Here is a 20,470-nt window from a genome sequence, read left to right as displayed (position 1 = left end):
CTATACTAGCAGTGTTCTAGAACAGAGGCTAATGTAATTTAAGATGTAAAAATAGCTTTTTTTAGAATTCCATTCCTACCTGATTTACTTATTTTGAGAAAGGGTTGCTCTGTAATGCTGGCTGTCCTGGAACTCACCAGACTGACCTTGAACTCTCAGAGATCCTCCTGCCTCTGCCTCCCAAGTGCCAAGATTAAAGGTGTGTCCTGCTGCACCAGCTCATATCTCCAATATTCTTAATTGTGAGTATTAGGTTATGATGCAGTAGAAAGAACATCAAATTTGTACGCAAAATGTAAACCTTCCAGGGGCTAACTAATCAACACAAAATCAAATGCATCCAAAAATAATGACTCAAGAATGGTTGTCACAGCCGGGCGTGGTGGCGCACGCCTTTAATCCCAGCACTTGGGAGGCAGAGGCAGGCGGATCGCTGTGAGTTCAAAGCCAGCCTGGTCTACAAAGTGAGTCCAGGATGGCCAAGGCTACACAGAAAAACCCTGTCTCAAAAAAAAAAAAAAAAAAAAAAAAAAAAAAAAAAAAAAAAAAAAAAATGGTTGTCAAAGGCTGACATCCCACCTGCTAAGGAAGTTGAGACAGGAGGATCTCAAGTTCAAGACCTGCCTGAACTGACTGAGTTTAAACACAACTTTGGAAGTTTAGTAAAACCTGGTCTCAGAAAAGAAGACTGCAATATAGCTTAGTAGCATAGTGTTTACCTAGCCCATAGCGGCCATGGGTCCAATGCCCAGCACTGCTAGAATTATAGTGAAAATGCAGTTTAATTCAATAAAAATGACTGACATGGAGAACACTTACTATGTGCAAAGTACTTACTGTTCCAAGCTCAGAATATGGCTGCTCTAACAAGAGATCCCATTCAAAGACCATCTAGGTCTTCGTGATCAAGAAGGAATAACACACTGGGCGTGGTGGCACACGCCTTTAATCCCAGCACTCGGGAGGCAGAGGCAGGCGGATCGCTGTGAGTTCGAGGCCAGCCTGGCCTACAAAGTGAGTCCAGGATGGCCAAGGCTACACAGAGAAACCCTGTCCTCAAAAAAAAAAAAAAAAAAAAAAAAAAAAAAAAAAAAAAAAGAAGAAGAAGAAGGAATAACACATGCCTTTACTCTCAGATGCAAGGCCAGCCTAGTACAGACCAAATTTCAGGTAAAGAGAAGCTTAGGTTCAGACATAGTATTATACGTCTTTAATCCCAGCACTCAAGAGGCAGAGGCATGAGGATCTCTGAGTTCTAGTCAGTGCTGTTCTGGCAATTGAATAGAGGGGCAGTGAGTGGAGCTGAGTTCATGACAGTTCAATTTGTGGAATTCAGAGGCAGTTTTAGCAGGAGAGTTTTACAGAGACAGGTTGGAGGGAGAACAAGCTAGACACAGGTGAAGACAGAATGAGCCAGAGAATGAGAAGAAGCCAGAGGATTAGAGAAGACTGCTAGAGTTAGTTTGAGGTCAAGCAGAGACCAAGAGAGAAGCCAGTTTGAATCAGTCAGCTTGGAGAGGAGTGTGAGCCAGAAGGGTTGAGTTAAACCAGCCAGCCAGAGTTCAGAAAGGACTAGAAATAGTGAGCTTATTCAGCAGTAAGTCTCAGAGGCTGAACATTCTAGGCATAGATTAGATTGTAAAGAGGCTAGACGTTTCCAGGACAAGGCCTAAGTTCTCAGTCGGAGGCAGTAAGCCTTGAAGACAAAAATTAAATCGGGCAAATAAAAGTTACTATTACACATCACTATCTTCATTTCTTTAAATAGTTTATTTATTATGTGCACAGTGTTTTGCCTGCATGTACGCTTGCACACCAGAAGAGGGCACCAGATCTCATTATAGATGGTTTTGACCCACCAGGTGGTTGCTGGGAACTGAACTCAGGACCTTTGGAAAAGCAGCCAGGGCTCTTTACCTCTGAGCCATCTCTCTAGCCTCCATTATCCTCACTTTTCAAACAATAAGACAAACACAGAAGTGCCACACTGCTCAAGCAGGTGAGATCAGTGGTCTGCATTCTGGTGAAATGTCTACGGTTAAAGGACTATTTCATAAAGTCTCAAGAGATGGTTTAGTGGACAAAGCATTTGCAGTCTAGGAATGAGGACTAGGGTTTGGATCCCCAAAACTCACTTAAAAGCTAAGCTGCCATATGCAGGCTACATGTAATCCAACACTTGGACGCAAAGACAGGAAATCTCCGAGGCAAGCTGGCTAACTAGATTAGCCAGAACTGTTAGCCCTGGATTCCATGAGAGATCCTGAACCATCTAGCAAGTTATCCAGGGTCAACTCCAGGCCTGCATTCACAGCACATTAAAAAATACATCTTTAAAGGGGAGAGGGATTGGGTGGGAGAGTGAGATGCTCAGTGGGTGCTTACCACCAAGCCTGCAAAGTTGAGGTCAAACCCGAGAACCCACAGGGTGAAAAGACAGAGCCTACCTACCACAAGTTGTCCTCTGGCCTCTACATATGCCCCCAAACAAACAAACAAATGTTTTTAAAACGGGGGCGGGGGGGTATTTTTGAGCTAAAGATGAAGCTCAATTGGCAGTGTGCCTGGCATGCACCTGTCTCAAAACAAAACCCAGGGATTCTCTCATGGCCTTCTTCTTCACCATAAACCTCAAATAAATTTCTGTTCTATGTTCCTACAACACTCCTTTTCTCTTTTTCTTCTTTTTAAATATACAATTTATTTTTATTTTATGCTCATTGGTGTTTTGTGTGCATGCATGTCTGTGAGAGGGTGTCAGAAGCTCTGGAACTGTAGCTGTAGACAGGTGTGAGTCGCCACGTGGGTGCTGGGTATTGAACCCAGATCCTTTGGAAGAGCAGCCAGTGCTCTTAACCACTGAGCCATCTCTCCAGCCCCAACCACACTCCTTTTCTTTTCTTTTGTTTTTTGATACAGGGTTTCTTTGTGTGGCCTTGGCTGTCCTGCACTCACTTTGTAGATGAGGCTGGCCTTGAACGAACAGAGATCCGCCTGCCTCTGCCTCCCTGAGTGCTGGGATTACAGCCGTGCACCACATTGCACCTAGCTATAAAAACATTTTTTAAAAAGGGGGATCCTGTGGCTGTAGCTCAGCCGATAAGAATGTTTGTTTGCTTAATAAGCACATGGCCCTGGATTCAATCCCAGCACCACATACAGTAGACTTGGTGGTGCACACCAGTCATAGAAGCACTTGGGACGTGGAGGCAGAAAGCTAAGTTGCTCAAAAACAAGGCCACCTGTCTCATTCAAACCATGTCTCAAAAGAAAAAAAGTAAGCAAAACATATCACTACATCTTTCTCACGGAACTTCTAACACAGTTGAAAAAAATGCCAAATAAATATATTAGGTGCTGATAAATTAGGAAAAAAAAGCCAACTGAGGGGCCGTGGGAAACGACGAGGAGGAGAGATGAGCGCTATTCTGGGGATCAGGGAATGCTGCCTGATGAGGCGACATTTAAGTAGAATGTAAAACGTGATATTTTGGAAGAACAGGTTTTCAGGGAGACGACAGAAACTGCAGGACCATGATATGCAAAGTAAGTGCATTCTTAGAAGCATAGTTTAGAGTTGTTGCTAGTACCACACATAAATAAGTAAATAAAACATGCTTAAATGATCAAGAATCAAAGAAAACAAAAGGAAAATTAGAAAAAATATTTGGAGATCAATGAAAATGGAAACAGAAAACACCAGAGGTGGGGGAAGGGAAATATGTGTGAAAGTAAAAGGGGGCATTTAGAAAGAAAGGGGGCAGCAAAGGGGGACCAGGAAGATAGGGGGCACATGGCAGCAAGGTAAAGGAGAAGGCAGTCAGGATCTAGGCTGTGCACCCTCTCTGGAGAGCATCACCCCAGAAAGTGCAGCTGTACACCTTACAGACACACTACTAGCGATATGCCACCCTAGGCCAGTGTAGAGGAGAGACCCTCACCAAAAGTGGCCAGGCACAAACTGGAAGGTAAAGTTCGTGGTCCTCTGTTCTGCAAAAATCCGAAGTCAAACTCCCAAATCCCAAACCAAAAGAGGACGCAGGCTGAGTTGGGTGGCAGCAGCAGCTGAGGCTGTCAGCGTTGTGCTTCTATGTGGCAACCGGAGCCCCAGTTTCAGGAGTCCCTCTGCAGTCATGGCTTTCTCTAAAAAAGCTAGTTCGTCCAGGCAGAAGGAAGGGATGGAGGAAGAGGAAAAGGAAAGGAGGGGCTGCCCCTCAACTTGACAATTTCAAAGTAAATTCTACCAAATATTTTAAGAACTATTATTAATTTTCATGTCCTTTGAGAAAAAAATTGAGAAGTGTAGTGGTTTAAATGAAAATAGCAGTCGGGTGACGGTGGCACACACCTTTAATCCCAGCACTTGAGAGGCAGAGGCAGGTGGATTTCTGTGAGTTTGAGGCCATCCTGGTCTACAAAGCAAGTCCAGGATAGTCAAGGCTACACAGATAACCCTGTCTCGAAAAAACAAAAACAAACAAACAAAAGGAAAGAAAGAAAGAAAGAAAGAAATGGCCCCATAGGTCCATGGGACTGGCACTACTGTGAGGTGTTGCCTTGTTGGAGGAAGTGGATCACTGTGGGTAGGCTTTGAAGTTTCAGAAGCTTAAGTCAGGCCCAGTATTACTCTCTCTTCCTTGTGCCTGCCAATCCAGATGTAGAACTCTCAGCTACCTCTCCAGAACCATGTCTGCCTGCATGCACCATGCTTCCCACTATGATAATGGGCTAAACCTCCAAAACATAAGCCAGCCCCAATTAAATATAAATATATATATATATATTTTTTTTTGGGGGGGGGTGGTTTTTCAAGACAGGGTTTCTCTGTAAAGCCTTGGCTGTCCTGGTCTCACTTTGTAGACCAGGCTGGCCTCGAACTCACAGCAATCCACCTGCCTCTGCCTCCCAAGTGCTGGGATTAAAGGCACACGCCACCACCGCCCGGCTGTTTTGCTTTTTCGGGACAGGGTTTTTCTGTGTAGCCTTGGCTGTCCTGGACTCTCTTTGCAGACCAGGCTGGCCTTGAACTCACAGCAATTCTCCTGCCTCTGCCTCCCCGAGTGCTGGAATTAAAAAGATTTTTTTTTTTAATTGCATTAGTGTTTTGCCTGCACGTATGTCTGTGAAGGTGAGTGTTTTTCTTTATAAGAGTTGCCGTGCTCAATTCTTTACAATTGATGGCTTCTGTCAAGAAGTGGGGAAGGACTCAGTTGCCTTTTTTAAGGGGGATAGGGATTCGAGACAGGGTTTCTCTGTGTGGCCTTGGGTGTCTTAGACTCCCTTTATAGACCAGACTGGCCTTGAACTAAGAACAATCAGCCAGCCTCTGCCTCCCAGAGTGCTGGGATTACAAGCGTGTGCCATCAGGACTGGCGAGACTCAGTTTTCTTTAAAGGGCTGGCCACTGGACTTTGACCGTGCTCCAGCGTGTATATGGGCAACATAAATAGGACTTAAGTTAGTTAGCACTCTCTCTCTTTCTCTCTCCCTCTCTCTCTCTCTCTCTCTCTGTCCCTCTCCCTCTCTCTCAAAATTTTCTTCTTCTTTTCCTTGGGGGAGATAGCAAGCATGGGGGTGGGGGAGATCTGGGAAGATTGGGAAGCAAATGATCGGGGAGCATTATGTGAAACTCCTAAATAATAAAAATATTATGTTGGAAAAAAATTGCTGTGAACATGGTGTCTCTTCACAGTAACAGAACCCCTAAGACAGGAGAGGATTAGCTCCCAGCTCAGTCATGATATGTCATCCCTTTTCCTCTTTGCATGACTTTTTAAGAAGGTTCCTCCTGATGTCAAAACTACAGTAAGGCACAAGAAAACTACAGATCACTGATCCCTGTGAATTCAAAACCACAAAGAAACAAACTTTCATGTTAATTGATGCTGGAAAAGTATTTGACAAAATTCAAAACTATTTCATATAAAAAATGTTCAATGAGCAAAAAAAATGCAAGAAAAATAATTCTAATAGAAGCCAAACATTAACAGCTCACCAAAGAGATGGCGTGACACTTAAGAGCACTTCCTGTTTTCCAAAGGACCTGAGTTCAGTTCCCAGCACCCATGGCTGGTGGCTCACACCTGCCTGTAACTTCAGCCTCAAGTGATCCAGTACCCTCTTCTGGCCTCTGCAGGCACACACACACACGGTACACCCTCACACAGACATATTCTTCTGGTCTCTGAGGGTACTCACATTTACATGCACATATGTACAAACCCACAGATGACACAGAGAGACACACACACAAATTAAAAATGAATCTTTTTTAAAAAAGAAAATAAAAACCCACAGCAAATGTACTCCATGATCACAGACTGAAAGCCTTTCCTTTAAGAACAAAAGTGAGGGACTGGAAGGATGACTCAGTGGTTAAGGTCACTTGCTGCTTTCCAGAGGACCTGAGTTTAGCTCCTAGCGTTAGAAATCAAGTGTGGGGCCATAAAGAGACCGCTACTCCAGTTGAAGTGTCTGGACTAGGCCAACTTTACTCTTGACAGAGAGGAAGTGCTGCATTGTACTTGGAGGAGTGATCACACAGGGACAGGAAGTGCACTTGATTTTATTCTAACACAAGTGGTTACTATATCTTTTCTTCATTGACTGGGGTCTGACCTCACAGCCTTTCCAGAATGGCTAGTTTTAAAAGAACCAGTGGGGAGGAAATGAACAGAGAAGGGGCTAACCAACCACTTTAATCCAAGAACGGAGCAGGACTTTTGAGTAAACAAGGCATTTGGGGGGTGGGTGGGGGGGTATCAGAGAAAATTCTGTCCTAAGCACAGGTTTATAGTATTTGATAGGAAAAACTCAGATTTAGTGCTTCTTACAGAAGCACCATCAGGGCTCCCAACTGCCTGTGAGTCCAGCTCCAGGAAATCCAACACCCTTTTCTGGCCTCCAACAGCGCCCATTCACACAGGGCACATGACATTCACTCATACAGACATGCACACACATGCACAAATAATAAATAGCTTTTAAAAGAGAGAAAAGAACAAGAGTGAACCATAGATGTCCACTCTCGTCACTGCTCTTCAGCACATCAATGGGAGCTCTAGCATGAGTAATTAGGCAAGAAAAAGAACAGACTTCCAACCTGGAAAGGAAGAATACATTACCCCTATTGTTGCATGAATGTTTTCAAATATATTTTCCTTTTAACTGTGCGTGGGGAGGTGATGGAGACCAAGGCCAAGCTTTGCTGTGCACATGCTAGCTTCCCCACAAAGCTACAGCCCCCGCCCCATTTATTTTCTTTTTAAGAAACAGGATCAGGGCTGGAAAGATGGTTCAGTGGTTAAGAGCACTGGCTGCTCTTCCAGAGGACCTGGGTTCAATTCCCAGCAACCACATGGTGGCTCACAACTGTCTCTAATGCCAGTTCCAGAGGTTCAGACATCCTCACACACACACATTCATATAGACAAAAACACTGATGCACATAAAATAAAATTATTTTTTTAAAAAACAGTCAGACAGACAGAAGTAAAGAAAACCATGCTAGCTGCCTAGGCTGCTCTTGCTTCAGCCTCTTATATAGCTGGGAGAGAACACGCTTACAAGTTAAGACTAGTAAATAAATTCAGGGACTAATTGTGGGGAAAGGGGATGAGGTAGAGATGGGGAGGGCCACAGGGGAGAGGAGCAGGGAGAAAACAACCGAGAAAAGCGGTTGTTGTAACCCTGTGCTTTGTGTCTTGAACTAAAACACAACTTTGAAATTAAGAGCCAGTGAGGTAGCCCAATAGGAAATGGCTTCTCACCAACTCTGACAACCTGAGTCCAGTTTCAAGTGCGCAGAGGGCAAGGACAGAACCAACTCCTGAGACTTGTCCTTGAACCACTACAGTCTCTGTGGTGTCACACGTGCATAAGCATGTGCTTGAGCCCACAGGACGCAAGGGAGCTACATAGTGAAACCCTGCCACTAAATAAGACAAAATGGATCTAACACCAACAGCCCAAGAAAGCCTCATATGTTGCTTATTAAAGCTTAATGACACATTGGCACCAGGAACACTGCTTGATTGAGGAAAGGCTAAGCAGACTAGGAAAAGAAGAACCTATACCAAGACTATTGTACATAACATTTTTCACTCGTGAAAAATATCAAAGAAATCTCTTAAAGTAAGACTTGAAGTATAGGAGGTTAATATAGACACCAAGATGTTTATTTCTTAATTTTAGCGATACAAAAAAGCACGTTAGTTACAGTGGTCTTTTGGTTTTGTTTTTCAAGACAAGGTTTCTCTGTGAAGCCCTAGCTGTCCTCTAACTCCCTCTATAGAGCAGACTGGCCTCGAACTCAGAGATCAGTCTGCCTCTGCCTCCCGAGAGAACTAGGATTAAAGGCCTGTGCCACTACACCCCCACTATTAAGTGTTCTTTATAACTTTTTGTAACTCAAATATTTTGTAAGTAACAAGAAATAATAGCACACAAAAAACTTAATAGTGCCTAATAATAATGATGATGATGATAATGCTGCAAAATAATTGTTTAAAACGTGCAATTTTGGGCTAGAGAGAGCCCTTGGGTTAAGCAGTTCCTTTTTCTTCCCCGACACCTGGAGGTCCACAATCACCTGTGACTCCGGCGCCTATAGATGATGCTTTCTTCTGACCTCCACAGGCACTTGCATATGCATGCACATACCCACACTTATACACATAATTTAAAAAATTCTCTTGGGGAGGGGAAATGAAGCAGGGTTTCTCTTTGTAGCCCTGGCTGTCCCTGAACTCAGAGATCCCTCTGCCTCTGATTGCTGGGATCAGAGGCGTGTGCCGCCACCGCCACCACCACTGCCCAGCTAAATTCTTTCTTAAGTGCATTTTCTTTCCTGTTGATTAAAAAGAAACCTCCAAATTAAGTAACTAAATTAAAGCTCCAGAGTTGAGGAGTTAAGTGCTTTGGCTAGACTGGAGGTAACTGCCACACTTTCTCTCCCTCACCTAGTTTACAAACTTGGTCATCAGTGGGGCCTGGTAACTCAAGCTCAAACTGCTGGTAACACTCCAGCACTCAGGGTGCTAAGGCAGGGAGATAGCGAGAGTTTGAGGCCAGTCTCGGTAACATAGTGAGACGGTGTCAAAACCAGCCAGCCAAACAAACAACAACAACAAAAACCCCACCAAAATGACAGGCACAATTGCACACCTGACACACTTAGGAGAAAGGGGAGGAATATCAGGTTTTAAGGTCATTTTGTGCTACATAGGCAGTTCAAGAAATTAAGCCAATAGAGAAAAAAAGCCAACCATATATGAACAAAAATTACACACCAAAACAAAAACCTTCACCATCATCTTTGGTAGCTACACCAAAGTTAATCAGGCAATAACCTAAAAGGTTTTTTTGTTTGTTTGCTTTTGGTTTTTTGTTTTTAATATTTCAATTTGGGGAATACTTTCCCGCTGACAAAAAAGAAAAGTTGCAAGGGCAATTTTGACCAGCAACAAAAGCAGACGCAAGATACGCATGCATACATACACATTAACATATACGGGGGGAAACCTCTAAAATGCTGGGGATGGAGGGGAATTAATCACTACTTAAACTGCAGTTTCAACAAGTATCCTCTTTCCTCTAAGAATTCATTTTGAAATTGGGTAGTGGGGTACCTGAAACCACGAGCCAGCAATCCCAGCTCCCCCACAGGCCGAGACAGTAAAATAGGCTAACTTGTAGCTTCAGACTCAGTAACATTACAAGAATTCAAAAAATTGGGTAAGTTATTTGAGTGCCAGTCAGGGCAGAGTTGAAACCGCCCCCCCCCCACCCTCCCTCTACTCGCAATTCTGTCTTTTGTCTATGAGCAAAGGCAGATGATAACAGAAGTATGCTGCACCACTAACATGTACCTTCATTAGCTTGTGAGCTTCATAAACCCACTTTACAGTTTGGCTTTCAATGTTTAACTTAAAGCCAGCCATATCTGCTTGGTTAATAGAGGTGAGTAGGCTAGGATTGAGAACTAGCTATTACTCGTTCCAAGGTGGAAATTACGCCAAGGCAAGCGCCAAACTACCTGCAAATTGGGTATGAAGCTTTATTCTCAAACTGACAACTTGCATGGAGCAGTAGTAGCATGCGGCGATGACAACCTAAATCTTCGGCGATATTGGCTTTTAAAAAGGAACGCACTTTTCAGTCAAGTAACCATCAAATTCTTTGTGAATGCAGCTTAACTCTAACCAACACCAACACTGTTTCCCCTCAGAAACAAACCCTAATTTAGATCTCAACCCCTGCATCATTTTTATCGAACAAAACACAGGGGTGCCCAGAAACGGGTAATTTTAGACTCCTTCAGAAAATGCAAACAAATCATTCTCCGAAACGGCGCGGCGCGGGGCGGGGGGGGGGGGGGGAGCCCAACAGCAAAGCCTCCGAGTCCGGACTCGTAGCAGCCTCTCCTTACCTGCATCTCACCACCACCTGAATGTTCTTGCCCTTCTCCTCTTTCTTCTTCGAAGAAGAATTCGGCTGGGACGCCATGACGGTCGCGCCAAAACCTGCGGGCCCGGCGGTGACTCCAACACCGTGGGAACCGGGCGCCCACCTCCTCTCTCCCGGTGCTACTGCAGCCAGGAGGACACTTTTGCAGCTCAGCGTCCCCGCGGTCCCCGCAGGCCTCTGGCTGTGGCCACCGCCCCGCAACAGCCGGAGAGACAGAACTTGCAGGCTGGTCTCTGCCCAGAAGCCAGCAACGATCCGGCGCCTCAATTTGAAAAAGGAGACAAGTTGCTGGGCCAATAGCAGCGCGGCGCGCGAGGCATCATGGGACGCCCGTCGTCACCGTGACCACGCAGGGGCGTGGCCCGAGGAAAAGGGAAATGGTGCGGGAGGGGAGGTTGTGGAGCCATGTTCGCTGTGCGAGCTAGCTGTGCTGCTGCTGGCGGGCTTCTGGGGGCCTGGGACGCCTACGTCGCGGCGCTCGCTGGGTCCTGCCTGCCTTCCGAGGCCTTTCGCTTTCCGTAGAGGTTACTACGACTCGGCGGCGACTGGATCGCTTAAGTTGTAGATGGCGGCTGGCCGATTCCTCCTCCGCCGTGGGCTCCCGGAACTGCGTTTCTGTTTCACGGGATTTTAAATGCCGTTTAGCCTCTGCTGTAACTCGCGGGTGCAGGGGAAGGGGCCCATGTCCTCGCTAGTACCTGCCTCCGCAGTCCAGATCCCTGGCCCTCTGGGTTAAGCGTAGCCAGCTGTCTACCGATAAACTTGAGCCGGAGATTCACCGGCATTTCAAAATGCCCCACAACGTGGGCATACCGGGACTCTTTGTATTCTCGCCTCCGCCCGAATCTTTCTCACTTCGACACTTGGTTTTAACCAGAGCCGTCCTCTCCAACCAACCTACTCCAAGGCTTTGAATCTCGTCCCTGAATGACTTCCTTTGATGTCCCTGCTTGCTCTCTTTTTCTCCTCCCTGCTACTGCATTTACTCAGCAAATAAGCTTTACAAAGCAAACCACAGACCTTTAGGTGCAGAGACAGAAAGATCAGGTGTTTAAGGTCACTCTCATGCATTTCGAGTTTGAGGCCCCTGTTGCCTACAAGGGGCTCTATCAAACATGCAGGTTATGTCAGTTAACTTGCTTTTTATTCGTGTGTGTGTGTGTGTGTGTGTGTGTGTGTGTGTGTGTGTGTGTGTGTGTTTATTATGTATACAGTGTTCTGCCTGCATGTACACCTGCAGGCCAGAAGAGGGCATCAGATCTCATAGATGGTTGTGAGCCACCATGTGGTTGTAGGAATTGAACTCAGGACCTCTGGAAGAGCAGACAGTGCGCTTAACCGCTGGGCCATCTCTCCAGCCTTCTGTTGTTGTTGTTGTTGTTGTTTGGTTTTTGGGTTTTTTTGAAACAGGATTTCTCTGTGTAACAGCTCCGGCTGTCCTGGACTCTCTTTGTAGACCAGGCTTGCCTGGAACTCACAGAGATTTGGCTGCCTCTGCCTCCTGAGTGCTGGGATTAAAGGCGTGGGCCACCACACCCGGCCTTCTGTTGTTTTTTTTAGATGGGATGTCATTCTGAACCCAAGGCTAGCCCTGTGTTAATCCTCAGTGATCTTCCTGCCTTCTGAGTACTATTATTACAAGAATGAACCACTCCTCCCTGCTTCTTTGTTTGCTTTCTTTTTTTAAGGGGTGTGGTTTAAGATTACTTTTTGTGTGTGTGTGTGTGTGTGTGTGTGTGTGTGTGTGTGTGTGTGTGTGTCCTCCACGTTTTTGTTTGGTTGGTTGGTTTTGTTTTTTGAGACAAGGTTTCCTCTGTGTAGCCTTGGCTGTCCTAGACTCACTTTGTAAACCAGGCTGGCCTCGAACTCACAGTGACCCGCTGCCTCTCTCTCCCAGAGTACTGGGATTAAAAGTGTGAGCCATTGCTTCCGGCGCTATTTTCTTTATAATTACATTGTGCTTTCTCTCTACTGAATGTACATTCCATCTGGGACCTTCATATTGTTTTGGTTTGTTTCTTTCTCTTTTTCTTTTTTTCTTTTTCGACAGAGGCTGTGTATCTCAGGATGGCTGAATCACTGTATAGCTGAACAAGAGTGATCCCCAGTGCTGGGATTACAGGCATTCACCACCAAACCCATTTATGCTGGACTGGGGCTCAAACCTGGGGCCTCTTTGTGCTAGACCAGCACTCTACCTTCTACACCCCTAGTTGGTTTTCCAGTACCTTGAACAGACATTTATTTACACAAAGTAAAGACAACCTTGGTACCTGAAGGAAAATATTTAACATCTCTCAGTTTGGGTTTCCCTGTAGTAAAATGGATATCATAAAATTTATTGTTATCTGAATATCAGGTCTGCTGCTTGCTGTTTTCTTTACAAACACAGACACACAACTCTGGAAACAGGAGTTTCTACAAAGAAATGTGTTTGTTTACATTTTGAGCCAGAACTGCAAAGAGTACGAGTTCTCACCCCTCTACCTTGAAACAAAGCCAAGAAGCATGTTTATATAGGTTGATCTGTAAGATAAGTTACCAAAACTGAAGATGATGCCTTTTCCAGGGGAACAGCTGTGACATGCGGACTTCAGCCTGTTCCTGGAGCAGCCTCGATCTCCTGGGAAAGCAGGAGGAAGCACTGAGGATTGAACCTAAGGCTTTGTGGATGCTAGGCAGGTGCTCTATCACTAAGTGACACTCCAGCCCTTAAATGTGATTTGTAACTTTTTTTTAAGATTTATTTATTATGTACAGTGTTCTGCTTACATGTACACCTGCCCTCCAGAAGAGGGCACCAGATCTCATTATAGATGATTGTGAGCCACCATGTGGTTGCTGGGAATTGAACTCAGGACCTTTGGAAGAGCAGCAGTGTGCTTAAACTCTGAGCCATCTCTCCAGCCCTTAAACATGATTTGTGTGTGTGAAATATAATTTTTTTTAAGGGCTCCTGTTCCACTGTTATAATTATTTGAGGATTAAGATAACATGTGTGAGCCAGGCGTGGTGGCACACGCCTTTAATCCCAGCACTCGGGAGGCAGAGGCAAGCAGATCGCTGTGAGTTCGAGGCTAGCCTGGTCTACAAAGCAAGTCCAGGACAGCCAAGGCTACATAGAGAAACCCTGTCTCGAAAAACCAAAAAAAAAAAAAAAGATAACGTGTGTAGTGCCTAGCAGATAATGTTTTAAAAAAAGAAAAGGAAAGGAAAGAAAAAGGAAGGTGGCTCAGAGGTTAAGAGCACTGGCTGCTCTTTCAATGGTCCCGAGTTCAATTCCCAGAAACCACATGGTGGCTGACAACCATCTATAATGTGATGACGCCCTCTTCTGGCATGTAGGCACACATGCAGGCAGAACACTGTATACATAATAAATACATAAATATTTTTAAAAAGGAAAATTTTCGGGGCTAGAGAGATGGCTCAGCAGTTATGAGCACTGACTGCTTTTCCAGAGGTCCTGAGTTCAATTCCCAGCAACTACATGGTGGCTCACAGCCACCTATACCTTCTAATGCCCTCTTCTGGTGTGCAGGTGTACATGCAGATAGAGCACTCATATATATCAGATAAATAAATAAATAAACTAAAAATAAAAGGAAAAAATTCCTTCTCCTCAATAAATATCAAAACAGTATCTGCATGAAATCTTTTAGATTGTTGCAAGGAATTCAAGAAAATAACTAGCCAGGTGTGGTTGCCCAGGCCTATAATCTCAGCGCTTGGGAGACATTGGCAGGCAGACCTCTGTGAGTTCAAGGCCAGCCTGGTCTACAAGGAGATTTCCAGGACAGCCAGGAATATTACACTGAGAAACCTTGTCTCAAAAAAGAAAAAAGAAAGAAAAGAACTAAAATTTTAGAATAAAAGCTAGGAACATAGTAGTACAGCACTGGTTACTATGTTTGCGACCCTGTTTTTGATCCCAACCACTGAAAAAAAAAAAAAAAAAAGGCTGGGTATATAGGCACACACCTATAATGCCAGCAGGTGAGAGGAGGAAACAGTGGAAGTGCTAGTTTGAGACCACCTGGACTGGACAATGAAACCCTGTTACACAACAAGCAGAAAAACAATAAAAGCACAAGAACTTCAAATATCTCTTTTTTTTTTTTTTTTTTTTTTTTTTGGTTTTTTCGAGACAGGGTTTCTCTGTGTAGCCGTGGCCATCCTGGACCCACTTTGTAGACCAGGCTGGCCTCGAACTCACAGCGATCCGTCTGCCTCTGCCTCCCAAGTGCTGGGATTAAAGGTGTGCGCCACCACGCCCGGCTTCAAATATCTCATTTATTATGTCTTCTGAGATCAGGTCTTGCTATGGAGCACAAACCACTCAAACCCTTGTTAGTGTTCTTGTGTCACCCTACCTGCCTCAAGGCTGAGATTACAGGTGTGCACCACCGCGGCGACTGAGAGCCTCCAATAATGGACATAGCCCCCAGTTACCTAGGGCTTACTCTGCTAAAGGCTTTGTACATATCACCACACAGTAATTAAACAACAGGCCAAATGGGGCATAGTGTCTGTGTCTATCTATCCAGGGGGAAAGTTTACTTATTTCTGCCTTCTAATTCCAGGCTGTTAACTACTGTTTGTCCCACCTAATTTTTTTGTTTGCTCAGTCCACATCTACTGACTAACAATATCTTTATTTATTACTTACTATGGACCAGGCAATGTGAGTTTGTACTATTGTCTGGACCACAACATACATGCTAATGAAGATGGTCAGGGTCCTTTTTTTTTTTTTTTTTCCCTGAGACAGGGTTTCTCTGTGTAACCTTGGCTGTCCTGGACTCTCTTTGTAGACCTGGCTGGCCTCAAACTCACAGCAATCCACCTACCTCTGCTTCCCGAATGCTGGGATTAAAGGCATGCCACCACAGCCTGGCATGGACAGGGTCCTGTGAATACTTGTAAGAGTTTTGTTGCATTAAGCAGGTGGCTATCTCTGAATACTATTCTACACTGCCCCTTGTAAACCTCAAACAACAGCCATTTCTCTGTTGAAAGTCTGCATGGGGCTGTGGATGTGGCTCAGTCGGCCAAAGCTTCCTACTGTGCATGAGGCCCTGGTTTCAATTAAAAAAAAAAAAAAAAGTGTGGGCCGGGCATGGTGGTGCACGCCTGTAATCCCAGCACTCGGGAGGCAGAGGCAGGCAGGTCGCTGTGAGTTCAAGGCCAACCTGATCTACAAAACAAGTCCAGGGCAGCCAAGGTTAACAGAGAGAGCCTGTCTCAAAAAACCAAAAAGGAAAAAAACCCTGTCTAGAAAAACAACAAAATCCAAAAAGATTCATTTGCTGGGTAGTGGTGGTATGGGCCTTAAATCCCAGGATTCAGGAGGAAGAGGCAGGCAAATCTCTGAGGTTGAGGCTAACCTGGTATACTGAGTGAGTTCCAGGTCAGCCAGGTCTCACAAAAAGAGGGCCTGTCAAGATGGCTGCTCTTCGGTCCTGAGTTCAATTCCCAGAAACCACATCGTGGCTCATAACTATCTCTAATGTGATCTTGTTCCCTCTTCTGGCATGCAGGTGACATGTAGGCAAAACACTTTATGCATAAATAAACAAAACAGAAACAAAAGATGTATGAGAGAGAAAAAGAGAGGCATAGTATACATGTCTGTATTTATTTGGTTAGATGAGCGTCATATGTGCACATTTAGGAACCAGGGGGTCACATTAGGTATATTGTTCTCCACATTTAAAAAAAAATATTTTTTGCCAGGCGTGGTGGCACAAACCTTTATTCCCAGAACTCAAGGGGCAGAGGCAGGCAGGTCTCTGTGAGTTCCAGGCTCAGCCTGATCTATAAAAAGAGTCCAGGTCAGCCAGGGCTATTACACAGAGAAACCCTGTCTCGAAAAACCAAAAAAGCAAGCAAGCAAGCAAACAAACAAATAAAAAACCCACACAAACAAAATTTTGAGATGTTCTTGTATGTTAACTTATACAAATATCATGAAACTGCACCAAGCATGCTTCTTAGGTGGTGAGATTGAAGAGCACTGTAACATCATTTTCCTATTACATATCTATCTCCTAGTTGTTTTCTCCAAACAGTGATATTATTTGGAATCCAGAGCACTGCATTTCAGCTTCCAGATGAATGAATACATTTGTTTCCATTAGCAACACCATGCATATGCATGTGTATTCCACTTGAAATGTGATTTATAAAAGAGCAATTATATGATTAGTCAATAAAGCATTTACTAGTTAGCTATGTCTCACCAAATATGTCTCTTAGAACCCAGAATGCCAGTCAAACAATGAAGGAACTCTGACCTAAAAAAAAATATCCTCCATTTGGGGACTGGAGAGATGGATTAGCAATTGAGAACACTGGCTGCTCTTGCAGAACATCTGGGTACAATTTCTGGTACCCACATGTAGCTCACCACTGTCTGAAACTCCAAGTCTAGAGGTTCCAACACCTTCACACAGACACACATGCAGGCAAAACACTAATGAACATAAAATAAAAATAAATCGCTTTTTAAAAATCTTCCATTTGGGGCTGGGTGTGGCACACGTCTTTAATCCCAGCACTTAAGAGGCAGAGGCAGGCAGATGGCTGTGAGTTTGAGGCCAGCCTGGTCTACAAAGCGAGTCTAAGACAGCCAAGGCTACACAGGGAAACCTGTCTGGGGTGGGGGCAATCTTCGATTTGATGAGGAAGAATCTATGTTGTTTAATGAAAGGGTTGATGTTTTCTCTGTGTAGCTTTGGCTGTTTTGGGACTCATTCTGTAGACCAGGCTGGCTTTCAGTTCACAGAGATCTGCCTGTCTCTGCCTCCCAAGTTCTAGGACTGAAGGCATATACCACTACTGCAGGCCAGAAAAAAAAAAAATACAACTTTGTAAAAGTAACTTTTATTTGCCTGATGCAATTGTCATCTGGGAGGGTAACTGCTAAACCAGACCTAGTCCTCGAAGCGTCTAGACACCTTACAGTCTAATCTAGGTCTAGAATGTTTTCAGCCTCTGAGACTTACTGCTGAATAAGCTTACCCTTTCTAGTTCTTTCTCAGCTCTGGCTGGCTGGTTCAACTCAGCTGTTCTGGCTCAAACTTCTCTTCAAACTGACTGATTCAGTCTGGCTTCTCTTAGCTTCTGACTAAATTGCTATGCTTAGCCTCGAACTAACTCTAAAAGTCCATTCTAATCTTCTGGCTCCTTCTCATTCTCAGCTTGTTCTGTCTTCACCTGTGTCTGGCTCGTTATTTCTACAACCTGTCTCTGTAAAATGGTCCCAGTAAAACTGCTTCCTCTCTCTCTTCTCATCTCTTCTCTTCTTGTCTCTTCTCTTCTTCCGCCCCCCCCCCCCCCCCCCGCACTGCTGTCCTATGTCCTCTTTTTCCTGTCTCTTCTGGTGAGAGTTGGGTGTATCCTATCTTGACTCATTCCAGCCAGAGTAGCATGTGGCTGGAGTTTGTTTTGTTTTTTTGTTTGTTTGTTTGTTTTGTTTTGTTTGTTTTTTTATTTTTGGTTTTTTTGAGACAGGGTTTCTCTGTGTTATCCTTGGCTGTCCTGGACTCCCTGGACCAGGCTGGCCTTAAACTCACAGCGATCAGACTGCCTGTGCCTCCTGAGTGCTGGGATTAAAGGCCTGTGCCACCATGCCTGACTTAAGTGTATACTTTTTTTTTGTTTGTTTCTTTGTTTTGTTTTTCGAGACAGGGTCTCTCTGTGTAGCCTTGGCTGCCTTGGACTCACTTTGTAGACCAGGCTGGCCTCAAACTCACAGCAATACGCCTGCTTCTGCCTCCCGAGTGCTGGGATTAAAGACATGTGGCACCATGCCCAGCTAAGTGTATACTTTTTAGCTGCTGGAATCATGTTCTGTCTGTGGGCACGAATTCTGAAGAGAACATCAGTAAGTACAGAGAAAACACAGTTCACAAACTGCTTATAACTCTGTTTTAAAAAATAGTGGAGTTGGGGATTTAGCTCAGTGGTAGAGCACTTGCCTAGCAAGCACAAGGCCCTAGGTTCAGTCTCCAGCTCTGAAGAAGAAGAAAAAAAAAAAGACAAAATAACAAAAAACAGTTTAAAAAATGCATACACAGCCAGGCAGGGTAGCGCATGCCTGTAATCCCAGCACTTGGGAGGCAGAGGCATGTGAGTTCCAGATCAGCCTTATCTACAAAGTGAGTCCAGGACAGCCAGGGCTACACAGAGAAACTCTGTCTCAGAAAAACCAAATAGGAATAGTAGTAGTAGTAGCAGTAATAGTAATAGTAATAATAATAATAATAATCTTACATAGTACAGGAATGTAGCTTATCTTGTTTACACAAAGCCTTAGGCTCAATCCCCAGCAATGCATAAAACCAAGCATGGTGGTGTATTCCCATAATCCCACTGGGGAGGTAGAAGCAGGATGATTAGAAGATCGAATTCTTTGTGAGGCAGAGGCAGGCAGATATCTGTGAGTTCCAGGCCAGCCTGGTCTACAAAGAGAATCCAGGACAGCCAGGGCTCTGTTACACAGAGAAACCCTGTTTTAAAAAAAAAAAAAAAAAAGAAGAAGCAGCTCAAGTTATCTTTGACTACATAGTAAGTTCATGAATTCAAGATTTGAAGCTTCATGAGATCCTGTCTTTTTTTTGTTTTGTTTTGTTTTGTTTTTTTGTTTTTCGAGACAGGGTTTCTCTGTGTAGCCTTGGCCATCCTGGACTCACTTTGTCGACCAGGCTGGCCTCGAACTCTCAGTGATCCGCCTGCCTCTGCCTCCCGAGTGCTGGGTTTAAAGGCGTGCGCCACCACGCCCGGCTCGAGATCCTGTCTTAAAAAAAAAAGAAAAGAAAGGAAGGAAGAAAGAAAGATAAAATAAGTATATAGTTTCCCAAATCAAAATTTAGATTACTGATTTGTTTTCAAATAGTACAATCTTAGCAGCAAACGTTAATGGGGAACAGGAAAAAAAAGATTGCCAGCTCAATTTTTTGGCTTCCTGTCAGGCCCAGGAAGCCTTTCTTTCTCCTGGCTCAAATGCTTTCTACTGGTATTCCCCACGTGCTTTCCCTCTTTTGATCTCACATTGTCTGTATGGTATATCAATATAAACATTTCCTCACAGGGACCTCTTTAACCACTTTTTCTATGATAACTGCCCCCAAACTCTCTCAGGACCCCTTTTATTCCTTTTCCTACACAACAGAATAAGTTGAATTTTTACCCTCTATTTTTTGTATGTTTTTAGACAGGGTTTCATGTAGTTCAGGCTAGCCTAAAACTTGCTACATAGCCAGGGATGGCCTTGAGCTACTGAGCCTCCTGCCTCCTCCCTCCATGCTAGTTCATTTTTGTTACTGTGCAGTATTCCATACATATTGCAGAGTTTAGTTTTGTGTCTCTTATTGTTAGTGAGCATTTAGATTGTTTCCAGCTTGGGGACTATAACTCATTTCACTGTTATGAACATGTATTTTCATGCACATTTGTTCACTTTTCTGTTGGGCCTATTTATAGCTAAAATTGAAATTATGGACTAGCATATGGATAGCTATATTAAAGCACAGTTTTAATGGGTACTGCTCAATCCCAGCACTCGGGAGGCAGAGGCAGGCGGATCGCTGTGAGTTCGAGGCCAGCCTGGTCTACAAAGTGAGTCCAGGATGGCCAAGGCTACACAGAGAAACCCTGTCTCGAAAAAAACAAAAAAAAAAAAAAAAAAAAAAAATGGGTACTGCTCAACAGTTCTCTGTGGCCTTTTGTCTGGCTTCATGCTGATATCATATTGTCTTAGCCACTACAGCTTAATAAAGCTTACTATTAGTACTGCTTGTCACTTTTTTCCCCCAATGGGTAAAAAAAAAATAATTTTATTTTATTTTTACAAATTTTTAATTAAATATTTTTACATATACAACATATACACTTGTATTATTACACATATATACAATAAACTACCTATAATAAGAAGAGCCACGAAACAATCAGGAATTATATAAATGTTACATTCATGTTGTTTTGGCTATTTGTATTT

At 44.1% G+C, this 20,470-nt stretch overlaps 1 protein-coding gene across 1 annotated transcript in view; it reads right to left on the bottom strand.

The window, feature by feature from the left end:
• The window catches only part of Kif11 (kinesin family member 11), a 44,076-nt gene extending 33,349 nt beyond the window's left edge, over positions 1-10,727 (bottom strand). The window contains exon 1 of the mRNA XM_051146400.1: positions 10,430-10,727. Within this exon, the coding sequence (XP_051002357.1) occupies positions 10,430-10,506 (77 nt within the window). The 5' untranslated portion in view covers positions 10,507-10,727. The remainder of the gene's footprint in view (positions 1-10,429) is intronic.
• Between the last annotated feature and the right edge of the window lie 9,743 nt (positions 10,728-20,470).

This window comes from Acomys russatus, chromosome 5 (genome assembly GCF_903995435.1).
Source record: "Acomys russatus chromosome 5, mAcoRus1.1, whole genome shotgun sequence".
NCBI lineage: Eukaryota > Metazoa > Chordata > Mammalia > Rodentia > Muridae > Acomys > Acomys russatus.
The sequence above is the reverse complement of the archived record's forward strand: the minus strand, read 5'-3'. Positions and strand labels throughout refer to the sequence as shown.